Source organism: Kogia breviceps, chromosome X (assembly GCF_026419965.1).
Source record: "Kogia breviceps isolate mKogBre1 chromosome X, mKogBre1 haplotype 1, whole genome shotgun sequence".
NCBI lineage: Eukaryota > Metazoa > Chordata > Mammalia > Artiodactyla > Physeteridae > Kogia > Kogia breviceps.
In genome coordinates this window covers 761,718-772,444 of record NC_081330.1, presented here as the reverse complement: position 1 = coordinate 772,444, position 10,727 = coordinate 761,718, and the positions used below count along the sequence as shown (strand labels likewise).

At 45.2% G+C, this 10,727-nt stretch overlaps 2 protein-coding genes across 3 annotated transcripts in view; both read right to left on the bottom strand.

Moving 5' to 3' along the window:
• Window positions 1–2,055: 2,055 nt before the first annotated feature.
• SMIM9 (small integral membrane protein 9) lies at window positions 2,056–6,488 on the bottom strand. Its single transcript, XM_059051180.2, has 4 exons — window positions 6,445–6,488; window positions 6,165–6,322; window positions 4,923–5,052; window positions 2,056–2,139 (listed from the first exon to the last, which is right to left on the bottom strand). Exons 1-4 carry the CDS (start codon window positions 6,486–6,488, stop codon window positions 2,112–2,114), a joined length of 360 nt encoding a protein of 119 aa, XP_058907163.2. The 3' UTR covers window positions 2,056–2,111.
• A 2,286-nt stretch (window positions 6,489–8,774) lies between these two features.
• Window positions 8,775–10,727, bottom strand: part of F8 (coagulation factor VIII) — a 105,221-nt gene continuing 103,268 nt past the window's right edge. For both annotated transcript variants that reach the window (XM_059051295.2, XM_067023634.1), the window contains one exon: window positions 8,775–10,473. In XM_059051295.2, the coding sequence (XP_058907278.1) occupies window positions 10,318–10,473 (156 nt within the window). In that variant the 3' untranslated portion in view covers window positions 8,775–10,317. The remainder of the gene's footprint in view (window positions 10,474–10,727) is intronic.

Below are 10,727 nucleotides of genomic sequence, written 5' to 3'. Positions count from 1 at the left end.
GTGTTCCATCTCATCAGTTATCGGGGAAAAGCAAAGTGAGAAAACAATAAGATACCATTGCTTATCCACCAGATTGGCAACAAAAAGACTGGTGATGTTGCATCTTCTCAAGGATGTGGGTGTATTTAATAATTGGTGCCTTTGACGCAGAAAGTCAATAGCGGTGTGAGAGTCTTCAGAGGAACTCTTGCACTTGTACACTACAAGGCGTGCAGTAATATTTAGAATAAAAAAGACAAAAACAATACAGAGGTCCGTCTACAGTCGATGGTGTAAACGATTAGAGGTCTTTTCATACAGTTGGGTGGAAATGGGCTACAGGCGTCGGCGTGGATGCATCTCAAAACAGAAAAGAAGAAAATCACAGGAGAACGCACGCCTGTGATTTAGTTTTTATCGTTTAATAAGAGGCAGGGCTCTGGCGTGAGGAGACAGGATGGGGATTACAGACCCAACGCAGCCAAAAATAAATAAATAAATGCATTTATAAAAAGAAAAAGAAGCTGAAAAATTCTGGGGCACCAAGCCTAGGGGTACTTCAGGAATTTTTAAAATACAAGCAAAATTAAATAATACGTGGCCAAACGTAACTGGCAAAACTATAAAGAAAAGCAAGGAACCAAGGCAACGTTCAAGACGGCAGGAGGAGGGAGGCTGTGAGCAGCTCCCACGTGCTGAGTGGCGGGGGGGGGGACATTTAAGTAAACGTCCAATCTGATTTAAAGGTTGCTGCAAGCCGATGATAAGTTAAACTGTCGCTTCAGGTTTGATCAGAGGATGGTCTCCTCCTGCTGTGTGGAGCGTGGGACGAAGGGTATGTGGCTGGATCTCACCTCCGTATCAGTGAGAACATCCGTCCGGCCTTTCTTTCTCTTGGCATTTTTCAGGCGGTACATTCCTAACCCCGCCCCTGCGCGCGCTCAGGCCCAAGGTCTGGGAGGCATCCTCAAAGCCTCCCTCCTTCCCACACCTCACGCAGCCCATAATCAAATCTGTCTGGGTTCCGGCTCTTCCGGCAACTCCGCCAATTCCCACCGTGGCCCCAACGAAACCGTCTCTCACCTGGGTTTTGGTAAACCTCCCGGCTGGCTCCCTGCTTCTGACCTTCTCGACGTGGCAACTGAGATGACCCTTTAAAAACACCCGTCAGGGCTTCCCTGGTGGCGCAGTGGTTGAGAGTCCGCCTGCGGATGCAGGGGACACGGGTTCGTGCCCCGGTCCGGGAGGATCCCACGTGCTGCGGAGCGGCCGGGCCCGTGAGCCGTGGCCGCTGGGCCTGCGCGTCCCGAGCCTGTGCTCTGCAACGGGAGAGGCCACAGCGGTGAGAGCCCAGATGCTTTCTGAGGCCCACCAGGCCTTACTCTCACCCCAGGCCCTGGCCCTGCTGTGCCCTCCACCCAAGCCAGGCTTGGGGTTTGTTTTGTTACCTGCCCAGAACAGGAGGTGTTCAATAGTGCCCACGGAGTGAATGACTTCCTACTCAGAACAGCAAAGGGGAAAGCAAATGAATAATGTGTAAAACTATCACCTGCGTTACATATGTAACAGTGAACAAGTACAAACACCCTACATTATTATTATATGGGGGGTGGTTAAATGACTGCTGTCGAATCCACTGCGAGGAATACCATGCAACGCTTCCTGATATGGAAAGACAGCCACGATATGTCATACAGTGAAGGAAATATGTTTAAATTTGTTTAATTCAGCATCTCTCCAGCTTAATTGGCCGCAAAGCCCCATTGTGTCATAACGTTTATTAAAACAGAACTATTGTTTCGGAGAACAAATTTTAGGAAACTGGTAGTATAAGCATAGAAAAAAGTTTGAAAGGAGATACACCAAGATGTAAACAATGTTTATTTCTGGGTGCTAGGATGATGGGTACTTTTTCTTCTTTCTATATTTATGAGATGTTTTGCGATAAGTATGTATTATTTTATGATTAAAACAGTAATAAGTCTACTACCACTTTTTCAATTGCATGTTTTAAAGGAGAAAATAAAAGCAAAGATAGTTTAAGATGGAAGACAATGTAATTTTACCTGATAGATACTTCCTCAATGCACACAAATAGCACACTTTGCACTCTCTTGGAATCTTCTAGTACTTCATTGGACTGGTTCACCTACGAGGATACTGGGAAAGGAAGAGAAAATGCTGACTGCTGAAGTGAGTTTAAATTCCAGTACACTGTCTTGGTCCGCACAGAGCTACTTTGTAGTTATATCACCTTTTCCAAGATAGGATTTTGGACAGCTTCTTTTCTTAACATGAACCAGGAAATTTCATATTGCAAAAATGCTTTCATGACTTGAGAAAGTAAGAGTAAGAGTGTGGTATTGGAGTGTGATCAGATAGTTTTTCTTCTTTTGTTTTTAAAGTTTCTCTTTAAAAACTTACTAATTAAACAATACGTTTTGTTGTGGAAAGATTGGAAAGTGCAGACAGACAAAAATAAACATGAAACTACATAACAACAACAATAGTGATAATTAAAGTCACCTATTCACTATCACAAGGAGATGACCAATGTCTAAATCTTTTGTTAGGTCCTTAAAAGTGTCTTTCCCTGTACGTATAGTTTTTCACAACAAATTGGGCGAAATTGTTACATCCTCTGTTATAATCTGCTTTTTTCCACTCAACAATATTTCATGAACCGGATTCCATATAATTACCCTTCGACAGCAACGTTTTGGTGACTGTATAGTACCCATCGTATGAATGTTCACTGCTTTCTTTAACCAGCAAAGAATCATTTAAGTTGGTTCTATTTTTTCACTAGTATAAACCGTACTAAAAATTCGTTAGATTGAATACGTGTGTTTTCGCGTACTTGCCAGGGCCCTGAGAGGTTAGCCAGGCTTCCATGCTCATTTCCTCAGTTAGCAAGCAGCTGGCTTAAGACTTCTTTGCAGCCACCGCTAATGGTTATAGAGGGTGAATAAAGAGGCACAGAGAAACTGTTTGCAATCCTGACTGTGAAATGTCTTCATAAAAAATCAATTATTATTCAGCGTCTACTACGTGCCCAGTCCCAAGTGCCAATTTCTCCTGGGACTTGATGCACCCCGTATGACTAGAGACTCAAACCTTCCTTTAATTTTGCAGTATTTGAAAAAATTATGCCTTGAAGTGTTTTCTGCTGTTGAATTACTTTGGTTGTCTTCTACCAAAAAATTAATTATGTCTCCTGCATCTCTCATTTTGTTCTCTAATCTTACTTTCACTAAGGTTTTGTTTATCTCTATTTAATAGTGCCAGCTTTTTGGACCCTTTTGTATTTTGTCATCCATGTCTTCTTTTGTTTTGCTCTTACCGTCCTTGCTTGTTCCCAGCAAGGGTTTACTGGTTTTTCTCCCCAGGCGGAGCCATTTACTTCAAAGAAGGAAATATTTCTCTTGGCATGTTGCCGGCCTGTCTTCACAGAAGTCCCTCTGTGTGTGCGTGTTTCACCAAAGCCTCAGATGTTTCTGATGCAGCCGGCCTGCTGGCCAGAGTTTGAGCAACAGTGATTTAAACGATAGCGAATCACATGTGTGTTGACTTGAGTCCTGGCTTCTTTAGTTGTGAAACGCGGTCTTCCTCTGTGCTTGGGAATAAGGGACAGGGTTGGTGAACACAGAGCCTGTACTTCCTGCCGGGGGGGGGAGGGACAACTCAGAAGGGGGTCACCCGAGGCCTTGCTGCGCTTGCAAGGCCGTTCAGCTTCTCCCTTCCTGCCCCTGATAATACACTCCTGCCACACAGTCTGCTTCCAGAGTATCTGGTTCTCTCAAGTCTGGGTGTGGCTCTTCTTGGTTAAGAGAGCTTTGAACCGAAGTCGACCATGTGCCCCTGATCTCCAGCTTCCAGCCCCCACCCCCGCCCCATACAGTGATGGAGCAGGAAGAGGGCAACGGCCTTAAACCCTCCCCTTTGAAAAGAGGAAGACGGGGAGGCCTACAGCAGTCCCTGCTCTGTAGCAAATTCTGGAATCCTGCTGGTCAGACATTGATCAGGTCCAGCTCGTCCCCCTATGAGGAGGAGCTCCCTGGCCTGTGGCCCACCCTGCAGGAGGCTCCCCTGGTCCACTATTCTCTGTGGCTGTACCTGCAGCAAGCGTCAGGGAGCAGGCCCTCCTAGGGGCTTTCAGAGTCCATGTCCTTCTCATGGCCCATCAGAGGTCTGAATACTGCTGTACAGCCCAAACAGTGAATAGTTCATTTAGTTCTGTTTGGCTCCTGTCAGTTCTAGGTGCCAGGAACCATATCCAAGTTTGTTTCCTAGACATGGTTCTTGATCTGTGGTCGTTTTGAGGTTATCGGGAGCCTTAGGTGGGGATGCCCCACCCTTCACCTGATCTTTGACCTCAGCCACTTCATTAGATGCTGCAGTTCGAACAGCCCTGAGCCACCAGGTTGTAATTATTCAGCTGTCTTATTTCTCTGTCTCTAGTAATCAGGACAGAACAGGCAAGTGGTCATGTCTTAGTAAATACTGATTGAATTAATGGAATTCAGGCTTTTCTAGCTAAGCTTAAGTATTTTGTTAGCTATTTCAGGAATCTCTTTGGCTTCATATGATTTAATAATAAATATTTCGGCAAATTTTCAGGCAATTGAAAAGTTAATCATATGTTTTCCATGTATAGTTCCTAAACTAAAGGGAAGGATAATTAGGAGTTAATGAAGTTAGTATAAGAGATAAAAAAGATCAGTTGCGAACACTGGTCTTTAAACGTCACGTGTCAGTGGTTGGAGAAAACAAGAGAACGTGCAGGAGACTTTTTCAAAGGGGGACACACGGCCTTTCCGAGTGGCGTTCCCATAATCACCTTCCTCAGAACCTTCCCTTAGTTACAGATGCACAGGCTGGCGTGGAACTTGGCCGTTCCTGCCTCTCCCTCAGTTCCCCCTCTCCTCCCCCCAGCAGCTTACGTGAGGCGACAGAGGGTCCCCATGATTGCTGAAATGATCAGAAACGCAAAAATGGCAGCTGTAGGGATGGAGCTCCTGATGAGATCCCACAGGTAATCACTGAAGTTGCTCAGCCAGGACCTGGAAGTTTCTGCAGGAAGAGCATAGACAGTCACTGAAGAGAGGCCGAGTAAGTGATGAAGCTCGGATTTGAAACCTGGTTCAAGTTCAAATAGTTGTGCCAGATCTCAGGTTCTTATAGTTACCCAGGGCCCATATTCCTAACAACTTTGTTTTTTTGGGGAAAAAAAAGGTGTCCTCAGATGGCTATCATCTTTTCTTCCTTGTGTGTCAAATAGGAGCAATAATCTCTGCCCCAGATTGCTTCAAGGTGGTTTTGGAGGTCTCTGCGAATCAGTGGGGTACACTGTGAGCGAGGAGCACGGCTTAATAGACACCATGCTGTTGCCTAGAGGGTGTTCGGGAGGCTGAGGGCCCGGAGTGGCCCGTGAGGAGAAAGGAGATGGCCACCTGCCCCAGTGGCACCAAGATGAGGAGGAGGAGGCCGGGGCGGCCGGGGCAGAAGTAGGTTCAGAGTCTGCTGATCAGGGGAAGAGGAAGGGTAAACCAAAGTGTCTGGCGTCAAGCCAGGAGGGTTCGCCACTCACAGCGATACCCTTTCCAGACATGGGAAGGAACTCGGCACCACGCTGGGCTTGCAGAGCACCTAAGCCACGGGTCAGTGGCTCATCAGTTTTAGCTTAAATTTCACTTCCTTTCTGAAGTCCTTCTTGACCCCTCCCCCCCGATCAACTGTAATTAACCCTTTGTCCTCAGGGAGCATTTGTCACATTTCAAGCAAGGTTGACACCTATGGCTTTGGCTTAGTGGCTTCATGCTTGTTGAACCAAACCAGAAATACTTTGCTTTCCTGTGAACATTATTTTAAAATACAGAATCAGGGGCTTCCCTGGTGGTGCAGTGGTTGAGAGCCCGCCTGCCGATGCGGGGGACATGGGTTCGTGCCCCGATCCAGGAGGATCCCACGTGCCGCGGAGCGGCTGAGCCCGTGAGCCGTGGCCGCTGAGCCTGCGCGTCCGGAGCCTGTGCTCCGCAACGGGAGAGTCCACAACAGTGAGAGGCCCGCATACCGCAAAAAAAAAAAAAAAAAAAAAAAAAAATACAGAATCAGTCTTTCCTGACCTGAGACAGGAATCTTACATCCTATGAAGATAGGAACATTAATCGGAACCGCAAACACACCCCTTGAGCATGGTTCCAATCCATCCTGGTCTTGTATTCCGAAGGCAGATAAAGGTGACAGAGACAAAGTGACAGTTTCCAACAAGAGGCAAGTCAGAGAGCACAGCAGGAATCCAATGCTCAGCAGCTTCGGGGGTTCCAGGGGCTCTCCCGAGGGCCTGCACCGAGGGGAGATGGTTTTGTCCTTGGCTCATCCCAAGGCAGCTCTGTCTGAAAAGTCAGAAAATGGTGGTTTAGTTTTTCTTGCAGAACTGAAGCTAAGAAAACTTCACTGACTGACACTGTGGAATCCTGAACACAGTCAGCTTCCAAAGCAAAAACCATCCCGCCTTCAGGAAACAAAACAACACAAGACTGACATTGACTGTGCTCCGTCAGATCAGGTACCTGACATCCCCTCCTAAACCACATCCCGCTTCGGGCTTTTCCAGCTCAGTTAGTGGAAACTCTTTAAGTTGTTCAGGCCAAAGCCTGTGGTGTCATCTTTGACTCCGCTTTTTCAGTCCCACACCCCTTTTGTTTTGAGTTGGGTTTATTACCGAGTCAGCAAATAAGCAGTATAAATGGTTAACCAGGTATGAATTTCAGCGGATAGGGGGGCACAGTCCATCACGGGGGTGCCGGGGGCCCAGAAGTTCTGCAGTCACAGGAGTTTGTAGCTTCCTGCTTTGCTGCCACCGAACAGCCAAAGAGATCTCACTTTGTTGTAAGTCAGGTAGTGTCCTACTGACTTCCCTGACCTCATGTCCCATTATCTACTCTTGTTTGCTCCACCTCGGCCTCATTTCCTCTGGAACAAGCCACACGTGCTCCTCTGTTTTGTTCACATAGGCTGCTCAGGTGCTCAATAAATATTTTTGAATGAATGAATGGGTGGTGAATTGGGGCAGATACCGTTCATTGCCTGTCATCACCACCCGCTTTTCACTTATTACATGCAACCAGAGAGGCTAGAAAAGCTGCATCCGCCTTCTCCCAGCCAGCCTTGCTGCTAGCAAAGGCTGTGGGACATAGTTTTGGACGCTGAAGCATAATGGAGATCTGATGGGTGGCTTCCGGGAAGACTTTCTGCCGTCTTGAGAAAAGAAATGGCGCTACCATTTTCCCTTTGTGCTGCCCTGAACATTCTTAAGTGTTACCTGGGGTTGGAGGAGCCATCCTGTGACCATCAGGCAATGGACACAAGGAAAAGGCCGAGAAAATGACATCTATTCTGGCTCTGACAATTTTAAGCCACTAAACCAACCCCTCTATTTGCCCACCTCTCAGCTACTAGGTCTGAGAAAAATAAACTCCTATTTGAGCTTTCTATTACTTAAGACATTTAGAACTGACACTGTCATCCACTGTTGAAACCTGTGTCGGGTAAGGTGGCAAAGGAGCCCGTGAATCAGGCCTCCGTCTTCAGAAGAAGCTGACCAGAGTCTTCCTTTAAGGTTTCTAAAGCTCCAAATAGAATTCTACTCCTCCTTATGGTACCATCTACTGCATTTGACCCGCCCCCAGTCTCCCTCTATTTGGCAGCTAAGCATACAGACGTTTTCTTCTGTCTATGCATAAACATTTGTGTTGATACCGAAACCCATCCTCATGGTAGCCATATCCTCTTGGGCTTGAAGATTTCTAAGATATTTTGTTTGCCACATGGTATCTATTGCACCTTCAAATAGTGTATGTATGGGATTTTAATAGATGATAAAGGTGGCATTTCATTTCAGTGGGAAAAAAGAGATGGTTTAATGTGACGACTGGCTATTCATTCGGATGCACTGACTGAAGTGAGAGTCATACACACAAAAATAAATTCTAGATGGATCAAGGACTAAACAAAAATAAAACCATATACATATTGGGATAAAACATGAGTGGAGTTTTTTGTAATCTTGGGGTGAAAAAAGCTACTCTGAGCATGTCATAAAACCCCAAAGCCATAGGTGAAAATAACGATAAATTTATTGCATAAAAATGTAAAGCTTTCATACAGCAAAACATTGTAAAGAAAGATAAAAGATTAATGACAAATTAGGTGAAAAATTCCACAACATATATGACAGATAATAGGTTAATGTCCTTAACATACAGAGAACTCTTACAAATCAATTTTTTAAAAAGGATGATAAGCTCCATAGAAGAACTGGCATAAATGAATCAGTCAGAAAAGCAATGGATAAATAAATTGTGATATATATTATATAATGGATTAGTCTACTGCCATTAAAGTGAGCCACTAGGAAATATATGCAATAAGGGTTGTTTCCAGTTTGGAAGTGTTATGGGTAGTGCTGCCCTGTCTCTTGGTTCACATGGCAGTTCTGGGTCTAGGTCATTACCCAATAGAATTGCCACAGGCTATCTTTATGCTCAACTTTTGTAGATAATGCCAGATTGTTTTCAAAATAATTATACCACTTTGAGTTTATTTTTGTATATGGAATGAGGAAATGTTCTAATTTCATTCTTTTACATGCAACTGTCCAGTTTTCCCAGCACCACTTATTGAAGAGACTGTCTTTTCTTCATTGTATATTCTTGTCTCCTTTGTCATAGATTAATTGACCATAGGTGTGTGGGCTTATTTCTGGGCTGTGTATCCTGTTCCATTGGTTTATGTGTCTGTTTTTGAGCCATTACCATACTGTTTTGATGACTGTAGCTTTGTAATACAGTCTGAAGTCAGGAAGCATGATTCCTCTAGTTTTGTTCTTCTTTCTCAAGATGCTCTGGCTGTTCAGGGTCTTTTGTATTTCCATATAAATTTTAGAATTCTTTGTTCTGGTTCTGGAAAAATGCCATTGGTATTTCGATAAAGATTGCATTAAATCTGTAGATTGCCTTGGGTAGCACTGTCATTTTAACAATATTAATTTTTCCAATCCATGAACACAGTATATTTGTCCATCTGTGTCATCTTCACCAGGGTCTTGTAGGTTTCCGAGTACAGGTCCCCCATTAGCCAAACCAGCTGGAGTATGACTGCAAACACTGAACTCGTAAAAGGGATCCCAGGAGATCTGGGCGATGCAAATACAGCATTTCTCACATTAGGTTCACTACATTCTGCTGCAGCCTCTCCCGGATTTTTCTTGGTCACAACCTCTAGAAAACTTATAAAAGGGGAGTTTGTGGGATGGGCCAGAGCCCAGACTACTGCCTTTACTCCTTCTAGTGCTAATGGATGCCAAGGTTAAGAATCTCTCTCTCTGCTACTGGATCAAGGCTCCATTTCTAATTTTTTAAATGTTAGCTTCACCTCATAAATTATAAAATTTCATTGTTCATATTTTTATTTCCAGTATAAAAGCACAACTCTCAAAGGCATTTGTTTTCACACATCAATGTTTTGTTTAACTGATTATTGAGGAAACGAGTAGGAAGACAAAAGCTGGTTCCAAGAGCATTTGAAAAATAAAGATGTATGTGGTCAATGGGAAAAGAATGCCAAAACAAGATGATTAAGTTAGACATAAAAATGGTTAACCTTTTACAGGGAGTCAAACCATAATATTGATTTCTGTAAATTAACCTCTAACCTTAATGGACTTTTATAGGGCAGTAAACCATTCCCAACCTTATCTGTCAGGGATGGGGCAAGGTGGGGGTTCCTCTTGGGTAGTTAGGGTACAGAATTTCCTGGTACATTTTGTTGTGTCGTTTCAGCAGGAAATTAGCTGAGGAGGGAGTAAAATGAGTGCATGATTAGAATTACAATGTTGTATCTCCTATCCCAGAGAGCCATGGATTTTCCTCATTTTTCTGTGGAAATATTAAAAATACGTCCTTTAGAAGCCTAGTATGATCATGACCTTTCTTGGTCACCACAGAGGAGGAAGTGGTGGCCGTGTCCGGAGGAGAATGCTTTCCAGATGAATTTTCTCATTGCTTTTTGCCTGATTACCTTGGAAGGAAGGACCAATCTGGGAGTGGCCGCAGCAAATGCGCAAGAGGTAAACTGGATGCAACAGCCCCAGAGAGTGCAGGACACATGACGATTGATTTGGGGGGCTTCATGGCATATCTGCCGGGACTGAGGAGTTGAAATACATAGAAAAACGATGGCACCGTGGGCAGCGTGGGGCAGGAGGTGACCCGGAGGGCGGGCTCAGAGGGATGCTGGACCCGAATCAGGAAAGGGCCAGGAAGGAAGGACCGGGCCTCAGTACTGCTGCTGCGCTTCGCAGCCCAGAAGCTCCAGCCTCAGGGCGATGTGGTGCACCCAGCTCTGCGGGTGAATTCGAAGGAAGCGGGTGAACAGCGGGGGGTCTAGAGAGTTCACCACGGGTGTGAAGGAGTCTTGATTTCCCTGAAAAATCTGAAAGAGGAGAGAGAGCATTTGTTGGTTGACAGGAAAAGTTATAATGTTTACCCCCGCCAAGAGGCTCCTCAAGTCCATAGGCCTCCTGCTTGGTCTGGAACTCTCCCTAAGCTCCGCCCCATCATGGGCACCCATCCCAATGCCCACAGCCCAGCACGCACGCTTTTTTTCACTTCCAGTTGAGGGATCCACGCTTCCGGTAGTCCAGGATTGAACCCTGGGAGGTGACTGGATGACTCAGTCCCCTGCCT